The 19,508-nt window shown below is 33.9% G+C and overlaps 1 protein-coding gene across 1 annotated transcript in view; it reads left to right on the top strand.

Annotated features, from left to right (window-relative positions):
• The window catches only part of LOC113235391 (nephrin-like), a 187,437-nt gene that overhangs the window by 77,832 nt on the left and 90,097 nt on the right, over positions 1-19,508 (top strand). Inside the window, exon 2 of the mRNA XM_026471070.1 lies at positions 14,190-14,349. Coding sequence (XP_026326855.1) covers positions 14,190-14,349 — 160 coding nt within the window. The remainder of the gene's footprint in view (positions 1-14,189; positions 14,350-19,508) is intronic.

Genomic DNA, 19,508 nt, shown 5'->3' with positions numbered 1-19,508 from the left:
TTTTTTCTTTTGTAACAATAGCTTAATAAATAATAATTGTAGATTAATGGTCCCTTTTTTGTTGAAATAATGAAGTGCAAGACAAGGACAAAATTCAAATTAAGGTGTGATAAATTACATGTTTTTTGATTTTAATAATCATTATTTTATTTTGTTACATTAATATATATCTTTCATTATAAGTACCTACCTTAAAGATTCATAGGTGCCCGTTTTTAATTCTTGCAAATCAGTAACGTTATTTCCAATAACTGGTATAGACAAAAGTGTTCAAGTCGAGAAACCAGATTACGTAGTGCACAACTTTGGAAGCCAACAGCTTCTCGAAAGTTCGTTATCCCAAAAAGCTAGGATTACGACATACCCAATCGTCACTTGCACCATTCGCCAAACCGTTTAAGCCTCCGCATTAACATGCTGCCGTGTGCTTATTCTCTTCTCTATCATGAATATTTATATCTGAATATGGTATCAATGTACTGTGATATTCTCTGTTATTTTGGGGAAGGTTTTTTTTATTGCCTTTCGAAATAGGAGTATTTTTTTATTTAAACATTCTTCTTATTTGGATCCTTTTTAATTTTGATTTTGTGTCCTCTTACTTGACTTATTGAAGATATTATTATTAGCTCAATTAGACTTTAGCCGCTCACGCGATACATGCAGCCGTAGACGCATACCACACCTAGAGGTGCCGGTGATGATTTTATACCGATTTATCGGATATCGAAGTTATAACAGATAAAAAAACTAATATTAATTGCTATATCGATAACTACTCTAGCAAACCATAAAGTTATTAATGCCTGGTTCTGTCATTTAAAAAAAATAAAAACTTCAAAAATACGTCACGACAATCGTGTGTGTTATTGTTTGGGCTGGTGATTTCGGTGTTTATTTATTGAAAACATACCGTAAGTAGCCTTTTCTAAGTTTACCCTGAATATAAATGTTTATAAACTATACTTTAAGGAGTAATTTCATTGTAAACGTTAGAACTACTCAAACGGATTTGCGGTGTATTATTGCATTTTATTTGAGATGTTTTTGTTGGTAGTACGGAGGGTATTTATTTAGCAATGCAGAATAATAATTTTTATTTATAAAAACTTGTATTTAAACTGAATCCTTTTCTATTTTGCGAAACCAAATAACCGCCATTTTGCGGTAGGAGGAGCGCATCGCGGGAGCGGTTAAAATCTTTGCGGTTTCTAATTAGAATTGATATACAGCTCTGAAATAAACAGATCCCAGTTCACGATTTTCGCGATTGCATACATTGGAAATGATCATGATAAAGGTTTAGATCCGGAAAAAATAGTTTCATATCCAATGCTTACATTTGATACAGTTGAAAGGTTTTAAACATTGCCGTGCTCTGACATAGCTACCAAAATGATACCAACTGTAAATTTTTGTTCGCAATACAATGTGGTATATATCAGGTTGATATGAACTTCAGGTCCATTCACAACATTTGCTGTGCTCAATGATTTGCAACCACTGAAACGACTATTGGCCAGTGGCTTAACCGCACTACTAGCAGTTAAACTGAATTTTTATTCCTGGCCACTAGTGTATTGAACTGTGATCGTTCTAAACTTGTTTGTCGTGTTTCAATAAAATAAAAACGTATTGTTTCGCTGTGGATTAGATTAACTGTAAATTGGTATTCGATGCTTGCTTGAATGTTTACTGTCCGTTGGTTATAAAAATTGCTTTTGATTTTATAGTCAATTACTTTGAGGTGTTATTGATCATTAACTTGTTATGTTTCTTTTGTTGTAAACGTTAATCCTACAGTTTTTTGTTCTTATAGTATATTTACTACTATATTTAGGAAAACCAACTATTGAACAGTTTTAATTTATTTGTAGTTTGTTTGATATAGTATCTTGAAATATAAACGACATCTGTAATAATAATTCCTAGTTACAAGGTTCGTAACCACGGTGTGATTTATTTTTATTTTGCCGATATTTCAGAACGATTACATACTCCATCACGGGTTGACAGTCAACTAATTCTGTAAAAGAATTAACACCATGGTAAGAAATCTGTAACTGGTGTAATTATTTAGCGGATTATATCAAGCTTTAAAATCTATAACATTTATTTAGTGTTTCTTAAGATCATTTCGTAATGTTAAACTTAAGCCTCTAAGGCCCGACTGCTGAGTAAATTTCCTTCTCAGCAAAGATTGGTTTTCTACGTCTTTCGTGTAGTCCTTCGGGCCAAATTTGTGTTGATTCTTTATCTAAGCTCCGAAACTACCCACTCTGCGTTCAGTGTAACCAGTGCAATCCAATAGTAAATCTGTATTTCAGTCGGAAAACTCTCAGATAGATGACTGAACAAAAACCCCGAGAGCTCCCTAAGGAGAAGAGAAGTTAATAGATTTCTGTAATTAACCCGTTCACTGGACCGAGTGATTGCGCCGGCCCCGAGATAAAAAGTGACAATTCGTTCGCTCGGATTTCGGGTTACACCTTTTTACTGTGTGTTTCGATTTGCGACTATTGTGGGACGAAGCGTTATTTTTGAATGCATCTAAATTTAGGGATGTGCAATAAGTAACATAGTGCGACCTTCGTAATTGTTTTTATACCTTGTTTTTTGTTTTGAGCCTTCTCTGTTTCTTCTGTGTCTGAAGAGACACAGATAATATAATACTATACTAATGCAGATACTTAATTTCTTAAAAAGAAATGTCGCACTCGTAACTCCGCTTATTTGGACGCTTATTTTAATTCTTATCGCTGGTCAATAGATGGCACCGAGTAAGCCCGTAATACGATTGTAATAATATTCGAAAAGGCCAACAGATGGCAGTTTTTTTAATCAAAAACCGTGCTAACATATTACTTCATTTCGAGAACAAATTCAAAGAACCGCCATCTATACAACTTATTGCAAACTAACAAATCACAAAGTATCGAGAAACCTTCGATGTGTTATCCGTTCAACGACAGTTTACTGTTTCCACCAAGTGTCATGTTGTTAATGAAATTTAATTGAACATTCCTAAAATATTGTTTAAATAGTTTTGAAATTCTTTTTTATATTTTATATTTCTTATTGAGTATAACTAAACCCTAATTTTATTTTTATCCAAATGTCGCCATTTATACTTTTAAATATGTACTAAAGTTAACTTGTATGAATTGTTGCTCCATGTTTAGAGGATTGTTTCAATTTCGATCGATTCGATCTTTTAAAGTTTTTGTTATTTAAATCATAATATATATTATTTCGTTTCTAAGATTCCTCATTCCTCAAAATTTTTATTTTTTTCGTGTTTTATTTAATCATTGTAACATTATTTGGTCTTTTTGAAGCTAACACTTGTCATATGTCTACATAATCTTCAATTGGACAAACCGGAATAGGGCTAGTTACACACGGGATACAAAATGGCAGTAAGCCTCTTAGTAGCGATTGATCTATGTTTCGGCTTTTGCAAACTTTCGGATGATAATCAATATTACATTTTGTCTATCGTAATATCAATAAATTCTTGAAAAATATTTGCTGATGGTAAAAATGTAATACAGTTTATGAAATGCATAATTTTTATATAGCAGCTCTTTTTTAAATTGCAATATATGTTATCATAGTCATTATTTTAAAAAAAGTACGAATACCTTTACGACCACTTTATTATATTATTAAAATTAAAATAGATTTTTTTAAGTAGCCACTTCGTAACTTTTTTATATTGTTTTTATAAAAAAATCATATCACTTCCAAACTCAATCCAGATATAATAAACTCGAATTTCAGTTTCGGCAAAAATATTCATCCTTATGATGAACACCACTTCTTTGGGATCCAATCGAAAAGTGCAGATCTTATCTAAACTAAACTGGAAAGGGAAAGTAAAGAAACCAAATCGACCCTCTTTTTCGGGTTCACGCTTTTTGTCATAAAAAAGGATTTCAATTTTGCTATTAGGTTATTAATAATAAAACCAGTTTAATTAATCCTAATGATTGATATTATTCTTCTAAAAACAATTTACTTTCATCCGGGAAAGTAAATAACGTATTGTTTTTTATAGTGAGTTCTCCACGTTTAATATTGTGATAGTTTATAACTAAGCAAACACAAAAAAATAACAGTATCGATATTGCACGGAACAGTATATTTCACATTGAAATCGATATATCATAGGAAATGAAACTATTTTTCGGATGTAAATCACGTATATTTGTTTTTTTTTCAAATAAACCGTATATTTGTGTGTTGAAAAGATTTCTTTGAAGAAACAAACACTTTTATTTTATACTCGAAAGATAGTTTCATTTCCTATGTGTAACAATCGCAAAAACTTATGAACTTAATGGAATAACATCACTAAACGAAAAAGTCAAATTTTGGGAAATTGTCATTTAAGTTTCAGAAATTAAGTCTCAAGATAAAAACAAGAGTTTTATTTAGTTACGGTGTCGTGTTTATCGCGTTATTATGTTGATATATTACGATATCGTAAAACGATATTGTCGGGAATAGTGTAAATCCGCGTATGTAGTATTGGTAAAAAGCGCGTATCAGAAACAACCAAATTTCACAGGAGAGAGATTTAACGTTATTTCTTTGTTATTTCAATGGCTACGACTTTCATTTTTGCACAGTAACCATTAATTTATGTTGTCTACGGACTGGTAAAAATAGATTCCCGATGATCATCGAAGTGGTGACTCTTGATCAAATGTTAGTTACGCGTAATTGATTATAATAAAAAAGCCATGGTAGCCTCATGGTTTGACCTACCGCCCTACAAGTAGACACCGTGGGTTCGTATCCGGACTCGCACTTCTGAGTTTCTCGGAATTTATGAGCGAAATTTAATTTTAAATTTACCATGACTTTTTCGGTGAAGGAACCTCGATGAAACCTGCACATCGAAGATGGTTCACAACCCTCGGAAGACGTGTTGTGACGATGTGACCTTCTTACATCGTCATCCCACCTTTTTATCGCCTTTTCTCCAGTTCCTGGCCACTCATTCTTAAATTTTGTATCGTTTTTAATAATCGCCATTCTGATTTTGTTTTCCTTCCATCGTCACTCCCTGCTCGAACGCGGCAGCGTACAGTGCTGCTTAAATTTCATTGCGTCTAATTTTGATTCCTTTACCAGATTTATATAATTTTTGTGATAGTTACTACTAATCATGTGCCAATTTTGATAACAATTTGTAATAACTACTGTTAATCATGTGCCAATTTTGATAACAATTTGTAATGACTACTGTTAATCATGTGCCAATTTTGATAACAATTTGTAATAACTACTGTTAATTATGTGCCAATTTTGATTTCAATCTGTAATTTAGTATAACTCGGCCCTTTTGGGGTAAGTGTCTACACGTAATTAAGTTAGGGAGTGTTTTATAGTATTGTACCTGTTTTTATACACCTTTTTGTTACAGCCTCTTTTTTCTCTTTACCATCAACTTGTAATAAATTTTCGTGAACCTGAAGTTTTCTTATTTTATTTCCGTGAACCTGGTCACGGCTCATTAGGGTTTACAACGTTTTCTGTGTGAAGCCCCAAACCGCATTGGACCAGGGTAACTAAATCCTCGCCTTAAGGGAAATCTGTGCCCTGCAGTGGGATGTTTAAATCGGTTGATCTCGTTTACAGTATCCGGTTTATTACTTATTTACTTCTTATTAATACATAGTTAACATTAAAATACCAAATCATCTGCACTTACGAAGTTGTTTCAAGAATTATACGAAGGTATTCTTTCCTCTATCTCGTGCTTCACCTTAAACAATACTTTCACGTAAGCCATAAACAATATCGTAAGAACAATCTCGCTGACCATCGCATTTCACAATTTCCGTCCTCCCATAAGAGTCGTGAGTAATAAAAAAACATCCTGACTCTGTGCTTCGCAGCGCAACGGTTTATGCGCCCCAAGTGCCCGATTGCTACTTCCTTGAATTACTGGCCCCTGTCCTTTGATGTCATATTTACTGAGGAAAACTAAGCAAGGTTGTGTTTAAGTTTCAATACTTTTTCATTTTCTTCTTATCATATCGATGGCATACACTGTAATGCTAGTTGTGAAAAGATTGGTCAAGACGGAACTCGTGGTCTTTTTGTTATATAATACCAAGTGACGGGACGAACAATTCTTGGTGATAAACGACACTTCTGTCCACAACAGTTGCAGAGGTTTAAATCGCAAAAATTTGAGGAGCATACTGACACCCGTCACTATGAGACACAACTTGAAAATTCCCATGTGCCTGTAATTACATCAGCACCCTTATCCTTTAAAAACGAAGCAGGTTATGCTCACATTAATGCTTGACAGCAGTAGGTAGGATATGCAGTACTTTCCTGGACGAATCACAAGGGGCTCTACTCCGATTGTTGCACACGTTGCTGTTACGAGGTGGGTTTCAGGACACTTTTTAAAAAATAGTTCCGATTTGTGTAAATAATTTTTATAAAATAAAATTGTATTTTATAAACAAACGACCTGTCCGCCACCAAGCTAAAGTCAGACTGACTCATTAACAAGGGAAATGAAATAACATGTATGCAAAACGCTGTGGTAGGCGTTGACACTATGCACGTGCAGAAACACTGTAATAGCGTGAAAGAATGGTAGTCAGTAATGGTCAGTCAAGTAACGGTGGTCAGTCGCGATCACGGAACCCGTAAAATGACCGAAATGATGGTTTGTTATAAAAAAAATGTACGCGATTCAGGATCCGAAAACATAATTTCATTTCCAATGTGAGGCATTCGCGAAAACCTAATAACTTGATAGATACTTTTAAAATTTATATTATATATTTTTAGGAATCATGTACATGCTTCTATTTCCTCAATCGTATTCTTAATGCTGAGAGACGTGACCTTAGAGTGATTGATCCTTTTTGGTTATTACCACGTCATCCACCAACGCGATATATCGCTTTTCGATTACGATTCTTCCATTCTACTCTACACATAGCTATTACACAACCAAAATAATATAGGTACATTCTCCATACCTACATCCTCAATTGGATAACCCGTATATGAAACAGATGAAACTAAAAATACAAAATTGCGCTCCCCTTACATCGTATACATATCGATTTTTTGATCATTCACTTTCAGCTCAAGGACTTTGATAAGCATAAAAAATACGAATACCTCGAAATACGAGTTGTGCCTTATTGGAAACATATTCGTATCAAATTCTCACCCTATATTACCGATGTTCAAGTCACAATTCAAGCGTTACGTGTTCGTCGCAAAATTTTTCTTTCCTCCCGCTTTACTTACTTCCCCTCTCAGTTTTCCTTCGTCACGTCTTGTTTTAAGCTTGGCGTCCACTCACCGTCAGCGAACGTAACAGATGCACGCACGGTTGACTTTGTGTGCTTTTGGTAAATTTTGTTAGGTAATGATAATAAAATGCGCCATTAACATCGCAAAAAATATTTGTTTGTAAGGGATTTCTTATTCTGTGAATACTAAATTAATATGTAAATTCTTTCTAAAGGCATTATTTCGAGTCATTTAAAAAAAGGACTTCTGACATTTCTCGTCATGCTTTAGTATTGAACCAATGTACCATAGAGTAGTATAATTAAGTTGAAATATATTGCAAATTGATAAAATCAGCTGTTATATTAACAAATTATGTATTTTGTTGGCCACAAGCACACTTAAGCTTACGTGAAATGGTGAAAACCGACATGTGTTGACATATAACGTCTAGTGAACTCTTCCCGTCAGCGATTTTCAAAGCGTATGATGAAATGTATACAAGTGGGCGTGAACCCTTATGAAAAGACGTATCTACGCGATTTCGTGCTTACTCTGACATGTTGAAAGTATTTTCGATCTGTTAATCTCATTTGATTCTTTCGAGGGTCGGATTAGGTGTCGGAAATCGTGTAGCTAATTTTGTCACAATCATGTTATCCAGTTCGGCATGGGAATGTGCTGTAAGGTGGAGTTTGTTACATTTATTTCTGAATATATTTAAAATAAAAGGTAAACGTGAATAAGATAAAGTAAATGCAAGTATTTTGTTTCTTTTACGACTGGAGAGACTGACTGGCTAGAACATACTCTTTCACATATCAATTGAGTCTACGTTCTCTATTGAGACAACGTCGCGACAATTACACGGAAATATTGTATTATTCTTTCAAAACAACTAAGTAATCTTAGATTATTCGATTTTACGTAGATTACTTCGGAAACAATAGCCTATCAGTGTATAGTTCACATCACGTCCACAGGGAACAGTTGTTTCCAACGTTTGCTCGTAAAACTTGTACGACAACGGGAAAGAATTTTGTTTCAAAGAAATTATTTTATGGTGATAAATTATTATTTCAGTTGTTGTACATCTGGGATTGTATTGAGGGTAGTAAAGTGGAAATTACAGTACAATCTAGCATAACTATCTTCTTCTTTTTCTTCTTCTTTAGAGGATACTCGTAACGTGCAGCGAGACTCAGTCAAAATTGTCTTTACTGACAACTGAGCCTATGAGTGTACTCTGAATAAAAAATATTATTCCATGTATGGCAGATATAAAACAAATAAGTATGTTGTACACGGTTCCTCCTCCTTTTAACGCTGCAACTCATAAAAGCAACAAACGCTCTACTATAAACAATACAGTACAAATTTCTCTCGTGTACACTAGAATAAATTGATGAACCCAACAACACTACGAAAGACTGCTGAGAAGCAATTTTCAAGAAATATTTCTCCTAACAGCAGCGCCTTGTGGCTACGTTTCCATTGCAACGTGGTAAAGTAATCCATATTATACTGTGACAGATTTATGCTTCATTCTCAGCAATGTAAAGCTGCTCTTGCAATTTTTCAAATGATTTAAGCAAGGAAATAGAACAAAGGTTTTTATAGTTTGAAACTTGTGTTTCATTTGTGTATAAAACAAAGTATTTATATGGTGGAACATTATAGCAGAGTCCCAGATTTCAGTGGTGTTTAGGAGCAATGGTGAAGATTTGAATTTGTTTGCATTTGTTAGTTGGTTCGACCTCCTCCTGTGGGTTTAGGTTAGATTAGTATATGACGTGGCTGCACGAGCCGAGAGAGCGCAGCGAGTGTGCCGCGGCAGCGGCCGGCGAGTGCCAGAACCAATTTTATTTGCATTTTAAGTTAGTATATGCCGTCAAATATTCTGCTTAAAAACAAATTTTATTACACAACAAGCACTTATAGCTATACAAAAAATATATTTTGGTAATGTACACACGCCAGCACATCAACCTACACATTGACGTATCTTGTTCCGTTGCACTGGAGGCGATTTTCGAACAAAAATGTGTAGTCTGATGTGCCGTTGTCCGTACATTTAATTAAATAAAAAACTTGTTATCAACATAATATGGGACACTATACACATTTAAAACTTAATGTTGTGTTATATTATTTAATACATTATACTGGTAGTACCTATACAATTTGTTCCTTATGTCACCTAATCATTCTATCTAATGTTTGTTGTACTGAAGGTTTATTATGCACATTGAAATTATGCCTTTTGTTATAACAACAAACCTTATCCTTAGAAATTATGTAAAGTCTTACGATACAAAGTAAAAATAAGTTATTTGTTGTTATATTTTCCATTACACACCCAAACTTACCTAGTTACCAAGTTGTTATAGTATAATAGGTGATATTTTGACTACTGAGACTTCGACGAACCCTTATTCATTCTTGATTCTAATAAACGTGTTATATGGAAATAATGGTAAAATTTTGTTGTATCTATGACCTTTTTTGACTACGTATCTTTACCGGCAAAACGTTATCTATTTGGATATAATAGGCCTCATTTAAATACATAATAATATAATGTTATACTTTATTCAAGAAGCGAAACAAAGGACCAACGTACATTAACAGCCTAACGTATTAGCATAGTGACACAAAGAGGGAACGGTGGCAGTATTTTCGGTGCTTCGCGGAAATACAATTTCGTCTGTTTAATATAGAATTAGAGCGATGCGCTGGGCTGGGTGCTCGGTGCGTTGCGTCATCGCAAAGCTATAATTTCGACGTTACGTTGCATTGCGTCGCGTCGTCACAACGTTATGATTCGACGCACCGAGCAAGTGCCACATAAGTAAAGCGGTGTCAGAAATCAGAAATCTGAAACATTTATTGTATGAATTGGTAAAATACGGGTGTTACTTACAAGTGATTAGATCCACAATTCTTACCCAAGTCAGGCGTACAATGTCTTGAAATTACAATTCAATTAAAATTTATAACAACTTAAAGGTAAAAAATAAAATTATAATTAAGTTAATTACACGATTGTCAAATATTTAATGTCTTTATATAAAATTCGTTAAAATTGTAAAAACCTTTTTAATTAACCATTTTTTTAAACAAGCTTTAAATTTATCACCATTTAAACATTTCATTTCCATTGGAAGTCTGTTATAAATTCTGTTCGCTGTTACGTTGGTGATGCGGTCAAAGATCTTGCTTTTTATTCTAGGGAGGACAAGATGGTCCTTTTTTCTGATGTTAACGGAGTGTACATTAGGTTAGGTTTACTAAATAGTAAAGAAGTTACTGTGGTTACATAAAAAAGACATAATGTAAGTAAGCGGCGTTACGTTGCGACACGTTACGCACCGCAACGTTGCTTCGTCTCCTGGTCTCCTGTCTGAAGCGCTCGTGTTCCGCGTCACAGTGTGCGTTACAACGCGCTATGTGTCTTTTAGTTCTAATTTATATGTAGCGCACCACTCAGGCTTCACAACGCCGACGCAACGCTCTTAGTCCTAGTTTTGAGCTGTGAGTTAACGTTAGCTGAGTAGTTCCAAATATATTGTTCCGTTACCCACACGTTTATATTCCAGAGTTTCCTACATATTAATAGAGTTCAATACTCCATTCGTGACCCAGTAGAACGAGAACACGTCCATTGGAGGAACTTGGTAGGAACAATCCAATTGCGCGAAAGTCGAGACAAATGGCCCGATTAGCATCCACACGCCCCCAGAGCGTTTTAACTGGATGCTAAATAAATGATTTGTTGTAGAAATAATTACAAAACGACGCCTATTTGGGCACTTAACGTTTTGTTGCATATTCCAGTTAGTGGTACAATTAGGGAGGGGTCAGGCGGAATGTTAATCAGGGGTTTTGTTTTCCTTTTTTGGATTGATTAATGGCACATTCGACAAACAAAGAAAGACGCTAAAGCGTTATCGTTACGAAGAACCCGTTAGATAGATTGTTGTTAGAATTTTTAGTATTGAAAGTATAATTATTAGAAGCTATTTTAGTATAACAACGAAAATGGAAGTCAATTTTTTTATTTATTTTTTCTAATTTACCTTAATAAACAACAAATGTTTATCTAATAACATCAAAATGTCTCGTCAGCGATAGGAGAAATCCTTTTGATATATTGGCTCGTTAGTCGCACCATCTCTTCGCAGGGAACGGGATTGTTAATCGGACCATTTGTCACGATCGCACTCGGTATTTGCCGTGAAGCAATTCGAATTTCGCGAGCGATTTCGAAAAGGAAATCGCGAATCCTTTCTTGGGCAGTTCATTAGTCTGCTGGTTTAGACGGGCTTCTAAATTTTGTACTCATGGGTTATAAGAAATTCGTTCCAGGTGTTTATAGGAAAGTAGACTACTGTAATAGAGTAGTACTAAGGCTAATTGAATGTTAGTTGCAAAACGAATTAAGTATCCGTCTATGGTGAATGGCGAATAGTTTTCTTTTGGATTGGTCAAAATTTTGCTCAATTTTACATTCAAATTTTATTATTTTTAATTTTTATATTTTTAGACTACATCACATGCGCTGTTCTGATTCAAAAGTAACTATATCACTAGTGTTATGGAAATCGAAAACAACGACAGTTTATTAATATAGAAAAGTTAGTTTTCTACATTGACCCGGCCGAGGATCGAACCCGGGATCTCAAAGACGACACCTTGAAAACCGTTGTGCCACTCGACCACTGAGATTGTCAAATTAAAACACAAAAAAAAACCTTGATTTTCCTACCTCATACTCGTATACTTCGTTTCAAGTATTTACTTTTTTATTAATGAAGAAATAGATGAAAAGGGAAACTAGTTAATTAAAGGACTACGTTTCTCTGGACATCCGTTGGTAGGAATGGTAGCTTCAGCATTTGTAATTACCCACAGTATATATTATTTCAAATTTCTTTATCTCTATTTTGTTGAACATCAAGATAGATAGATAGATAGATAAACCCTTTATTGCTCACACACAAGAACAAGAATAGTACATAAACCACTTAAAACGAATGTGGGGAAAGGCGGTCTTATAACTAAGAGCGATCTCTTCCAGACAACCTTAGAGTTAGAGGAAAGCTAATCGGAGCGGGAGACGTAGTGTGCCAATTATACAAATATAAAAAAATAAAATTGTATAAATTAAAAAAAAAAAAAAACAAAAAAAAAAATAATAAACACACATAGTAATTTATAAAATATTTAAAAAATAATGATATATTATACCTATGTAGATATATGTATATATAAATATACCTAAATAAACTTATACTTACTAATACACATGTTGCAGACTAGGACTGTGATAAAAGATATTTGCGCAATCCGGTCTTGAAAATAGGTAGCGACTTAGAATGTCGGATTTCAAATGGGAGATCGTTCCACAATTTTGCAGCCTTAATCGTAAAGGAATTTTTGATTTTGATCAAGATGTTTTTTATTACCACGACTATTTTTTTTGTGTGAAAATACTCCATTTGTTATATTATTGATACAAAAATCGAACAAAACAAAAAGATACTCCTTCGATTTCTGGAGCAATAGATCTTACTAATTTCGCTGTGCTTGTAGCAGGTCTTTTGTATTGGGTTTAAATGGTTTTTTTGCCGTCAGCGCCACTTGTGAGAAACTTATGAAAGTTTTTATTTATAAATTTGATGTTAATGTACTTCAATAGTTATTTGATATAAATGATACAAAGATCGAACAAACTCATAAAAAACTCGAACTAGCGACATTTTCGCCTAACGCGTGCTATGTGCTATGTGCAGATCTATGTTCGATCTACATTTTGGTTTAAATGGTTTTTTTGCCGAAGCGCCACCTGTGAGAAACTTATGAATATTGTTTTTTATCTTATTTGTAGTGTGTCCACTTTTTAAAGACTCTATACAAATACAAATGGCTTTGGTTGATTCTATATAATAGTGAAAGTGTAGAATCAATCACTTCGGAAAAATACATAGGAAACTTGAGGATATACATTGATTAGTATGCGCTATGAAAACACGATTCCAAAAAATATTGACGATAGAAAAAAACACAAACTTACTTTGAAATTTTACAAAAAAATCTCTATTCAAGACGTACTTTACACATACCAATGATTTATTGAGGTAGTATCGACTCCTTAATGCTTTGCTCCTGGTAATTTTTTTTTACTTTTTTTATATAACACTGCGTGTGTTCTCATAGCCCCGCACTAGGGACACCTTGTATCGCTGGTGCCATGGATACACACATATACGACCACAAAGTACAACCAAACTCACGAGATAAGTAGACGTAGGCCATACAAATATTTCTATCAGAACCTGGGATCTCTGCGTGGCAGAATTGCATAGTAACCGTTCGCACACGGAGGTAGTTTTATTTTGGCTTTACATATATTTGTAATGTGTAGCGCGTAACAATATTGTCACGTATAAAGTCTAAAAGTTCTACGAGTCTAAGTCAAAATCAAATCAAATCACCATCAAAATTATACTTGATACTTCTTCCATCTCTCTACCTCAGCAGTTCGAATCGAATAATGAGCTCACTCAAAACGGTTAGCCATTTTTATACCCTCATTACCCCTATTATTATCGTTATAATTTGAAAATACCCACGATAAAGAAAATGACGCAATATTTGATTGTTAACCCTTATTGTTGTATTAAATTATTTCCATCTGTTAGAAAACATCTAATTAAAGTGTTTTTACTTCCAGATCTAATAGGTCAAAATAATAATAACAAATATAAATTTCTTACGAGATGTAATAGGTTAAAATGAAACAAAACTTGTGTCCAAATTTAATATGACAAGTAGTTGTAAGAAATCCCAAATGTCTGTTTTGAAATTCGAAACACCTTCATAACAATCCACGTCATTTTCAACAGGTCTCCGGCCGGGGTCAAGTGTCAGGGCGGAGTCTCTCGACGTTGTCAAAGTGCCAGCAGTGTCAGGCGGGGATGCGACTCTACCCTGCGATACTCGCTCGCAGCCGTCAGACGTGCTTCTCCTTGTCGTATGGTATAAGGATGACGTGCCTATTTACAGGTTGAGTATCCCATATTTTGTTATTTATGATATTATTGAAACCTGACATATTTTTTTTCCCTCATGTAAAGTGGTAACACCGGTAAATGGGTTCTTAAGTATCGTATAACTGCATTCCCCACTTTTCGATCCGAAACATTCAATTTAAATTTAAATTACTTTACGAAATATGTCATTGTATAATAGAAGAAAGAAAAATACAGATTATTGCTACACAAATATGTTAAGTAGGTTATAGATGACTCAATGACAAATAATTGTGAAGCATACTGCCCTCGCTGATGCTTTGTTTACAGGTCGCAATGATTAAGAAAATTAAACATTATATTTACATACACTTGAGTAAAAACCATAAAAATTAAAACATAATTAAAATTACAACGTAATGAAGTGCAAAACATTTTGTAGTTTCGTGATAAAAAAAGCTTTATAATGGGAAATAATTTTGCAACGGAACACCTCTGTCGGCTCGCAGTCAACAATCTCTTCGAAGTGCACCGTTAGTGAAATGTATAATAAATTAAAAAGTCGCTAATTATCAACATTTTTCGAATCTTTACTATAGATACATAAAACCAGATGAGTAAAAAGAAATTAACTTATTTTTATTTAAATTACCAAAATTTATTTGTTTAATATGCAATATAATAAAAAAATGAAATACAAATTAATAATAAAACAAATATATGAAATGGATTTATCACTCAGCTACTTACCTCTATATCAGCGAAAGCCTGATATTCTGTCACAGTTCGTAATTGTTAAAAACACACTAAAAATTAACCAATTCACAATCAAAATACAACTAAAAATTTTAAAAACCAATACAACCCATAAGGCACAAATTAAAAGAAATGCATGCATGCTTATCGAGTAAGCATTGTGAGCATTTTCGTTTGAAGCTCCCAATAATACCACAGGCGCGTTCTGCACGTACAGGGAACTCTCTTATTAAATTAAAAAAGTAAAACATGTAACATATTTTTCTATTATATTACGTAATGTGATGAAAAAGTCATGAGTGTCATCAAAGTAATAAGACCTTATTAGCGACCCACAACATTCGCGTTGTCAATCAGAGCTTTATATTGCAAAGACCAAATCATCTTTCAAGCACATGTTGTTCAAGCATCTTTTTGACAATATTTAAGATCAAGACTGCATAATATTGTTGCAGGTGCATATAAATCACACAACTATAAATAATATACGTGTATGTTTATTATATATATTAAGTAATATTATTTATTATATTTATTTTACGCCATATAAATAAACTATAAAATGTTGACTTTTTTTTATAAAACCAAGTGATGAACAAGTCGTAAGCCTGGTCGTAAGCGACACGCCTATCTATAACGGTTGCAGTGCTACTCAAAGCTTTTAATGGCAAAGATCTGAGGGGCACTGTCACTGCATTCGTCACCCTGAGACATAAGTCGACAAGTCCCATGTGCCTGTAATTTCGTAATTTCACCAGCATTTTTACCCTCCCAAACCGGATTGTAGTTATGTTCACATTGGCGTTGACAGAGACACAAATTTTTGTCAGTGTGCGATGTATTAATAATATATTTTTTTCGCACGTAATGAGAGTTTATTATAAGGGGCAGATTGAAAGGTATGTTTATTAAAATATCAAAAGAACTTATCTCGTACGAGATCAGCGTCTTTCCGTTAGTAATGGTGGGCGTCTCTCGTATTTTGATTAGATTTAATGATAGTACGAAATGCTACATATAATAGAGTATAAATTATTTATTTCTTTCTGCGCAAGGTAATTGCGACTAACATTAAGAAGAAGAAACATGTTATTATGAGATCAAATTATCTTACAACGTACCTACTTACCTAATAAAACATCAGCAAAATATTTATGTAATAAGGTTATTTTTCAAAGAAGAGATGGAAAAACTAATGATAATACGAATCGTAATCAGCATGAAGTACAACACATAAAAGCTTATGAAATAAGTAGATACATTTTGGAATCAAAATAATATCGTGTAGTTCTTTAAGGGAGAAGACTAAGGAACAACATTTGCATTTGCTTAGTAAATAAAAGCCGAAACGAAAGGAACGTATTTTATGTATTGTAAAGAGATGTTTTTTAAATAAAAACAAATAAAGAACAGAAAAATCAACACTTCAAAGAGATGCCTCGAGGTTTCATAATAACTTTCTTTTTATTCCCTTATTAAAAACCAAACACTATGTTGTTTAAGCTGTCACTGAGAATAAATTGCCATCTGTATTCAAGCACGTACTTTAATTTTTCTAGTTACCTTTTGTAATACCTAAAATGCGTTCGCGTGCAAAGAACGAGTACCCGTAAAGTTTACACTCGTTCTTTTGTATGTTTTGTGATAAGAAAAGAAACAATAAAATCTCTGATCACCTGAAAAGAGAAGCTTATGAATGTGTAAGTCCTTAAGTCTGCACAAACAAATTATGTACGATCAGATGATTATCAGTGAAACCAGGTTTGAAACTACTGGCGGTGGTAAGCGACACGCCTGTCCATAACAGTCGCAGTGCCATTCAAAGCTTTACATCGCAAAGATCTGAAGGGCACTGCCACTGCACGAGTCACCCTGAGACATAAGGGAATCACCACACTTATCGACACGATATCACATTGAGCCGGTGAGAAAAATCTTTCTCTCCGTTAATAAGAGCTAAAAAGTAGTCGCAACGAACGTGGAACGTCTTTTTTGCTCTTATTAAGCAATAAGACGACGACGTCCATGCGGACTAAGTAGCAGTAGAGTTCCTTGTGAAATACCTCGTCCAGTGACGTTGCTTATTTCTTACATAGCAAGTAGCAGTAGAGTTCCTTGTGAAAGACCTCGTCCAGTGACGTTGCTTATTTCTTACATAGCAACAAGGTCGCTTAATGCACATTAAGAGTGAAAGTGTTGATACAATCACTTTGAAAAAAATATATAGTAATCAGTGTATAGGGATATATGAAGTGGTTGTAATACTAACCGAGTCTCACAACCTTTCGTCGTATTTTACGCTCATAAGTAACGTCCGAAGTAAGGGTAGATATAAAAGCAATACGCATTATGGGCAACTAGTCATACAGCACGCACGACACACACGTAAGCAGCGACAAGCATAAGAATGATGTGCAGTTTTGGAAGAAGCTATTTAACGACTGGTGACAGGCGCCACGCGGGCAGTGATGCACTCGCGCCACTCGTTCAACCGCCGGGACCGGTTCTTCGGTGTGACGCAGTTGAGACTATATATATAAAAAGACGGGGCCAGCATGTGTCCGTTTGTGCGTACATTTTTTATTTAATATAAAATGGTACAAATCTATAAAAACAATTAGGAAATATTTATGAAACCGTTTACATGATTTCAGTAGTTCGCTACATATACACTGATTACTACAGGGTGTGAAAATACGATTTCTAAAAAACACAAACTTATCTCGAAATTTTACATTGAAACCGCTATATTCAATAGGTTTACATATACCTACTAATGATTGTTTTATATCAACTGAACTAAATAGAACACGTATATATGTATACTACACGACATACATTTTTCAAATGGATTTAATTTCGTTTGTAAAAAAACTAATACTGAAATCTAGTGTCCCTATTGCTCCAGCCAAGCAAAATGAAGCGTATTAGTACGGGGAAAAATTTCATTCGAGTTGAGGTAGTGAATTACTGTTCTGTGTTGCTACTGTAATTTTATGTGCAATAAAGGAAATTTCATTAATTCATTCATTTAAGAGAACGACTGTAATCAAACTTCAGATCAAAAAGATTCACACTCTAATTTTGGCTTGTAGCAGTTTATAATTTTAATCTTCTATTTTTGTATTTGTATGTATTTTGTTTATGCAGCCGTTGAAAAATCTGTAGTAATTCATTCATTTATTCACACATCTCATGAAGTCAACGCGGCTATATCAGCAAAGATTCATGACTGGATCGCAAGCTGACAATGCGTGCATATTTTATAAATTGCTCAGCCCACATTTGTTATGCATGACGGATCCTTATAAGTGACATGGCCATGCTTACACGCTTGTTTCAGATTTTTCCTTCATTCATGCTGTGCGCGGCAGTGGCAGTCTTATTAATCGTTGAAGAAATATTTGAAAAAAAATTCAATAAAATTATCAAGGTCTTATTTTTTATTTTTCTTTTATTATGTGGGAAACAAACAGTTTACAATTTATATACAAGATTGTAGTACAAAAAAAGTTTTCACTTGAACTAGCAAAGTTTCCACTAGTAAATATAACCTAAAAAAATAACGAAAAAATTACTTCCCATTTTTTTAGCACAAAGAAAGTAAGTAATGAAAAATAAACAAAAAGAAATAAACTAAAAAACAAATGACATAAGTTATTGTTCATGAAATATATTTACATCTAAATGATTCTTGTACGCATTACAAGCTACAAACAAGAAAGCGTTTAAATCCGGAAAAATTGTTTCATTTCCGAAGAAAGCGTTACTTAAATATTTAGTTTTACAAGCAGGCCCACAAAAGACACTTTTCAAATGAGAATTCTTTTCTTATAATATATATATATATAATATATATTCTTATAATTATTGATACAAAGATCGAAACAACACAAATAAAAAATTCTTCGATCTGATTGGATTCGAACCATCGTCTGTTGCTATCGGGGCTACAGCTTTTGCCAACTGAGCTACAGACATGATGTAACCGCTCACGCGATACATGCAGCTGTAGACGCATACCACACCTAGAGGTGCCGGTGATGATTTTATACCGATTTATCGGATATCGAAGTTACAACAGGTAAAAGAATTAATATTAATTGCTATTTCGGTAACTACTCTAGCAAACCATAAAGTTTTTAATGCCTGGGTCTGTCATTTAAAAAAATAAACAACTTCAAAAATACGTCACGACAATCGTGTGTGTTATTGTTTGTGCTGGTGATTTCGGTGTTTATTTATTGAAAATATACCGTAAGTAGCGTTTTTTAAGTTCACCCTGAATATAAATGTTTATAAACTATACTTTAAGGAGAATTTCATGGTAAACGTTAGAACCACTCAAACGGAATACTATCATATTTATCCAAGTACACCAAAAATTTCTTTAGTGCTTTTTAAGTGCAGGATTTGCGGTGTATTACTGCATTTTAT

Source organism: Hyposmocoma kahamanoa, unplaced genomic scaffold (assembly GCF_003589595.1).
Source record: "Hyposmocoma kahamanoa isolate Upper Pololo Valley unplaced genomic scaffold, ASM358959v1 87, whole genome shotgun sequence".
Classification (NCBI taxonomy): Eukaryota; Metazoa; Arthropoda; class Insecta; order Lepidoptera; family Cosmopterigidae; genus Hyposmocoma; species Hyposmocoma kahamanoa.
This window is presented reverse-complemented; position numbering and strand designations above follow the sequence as displayed.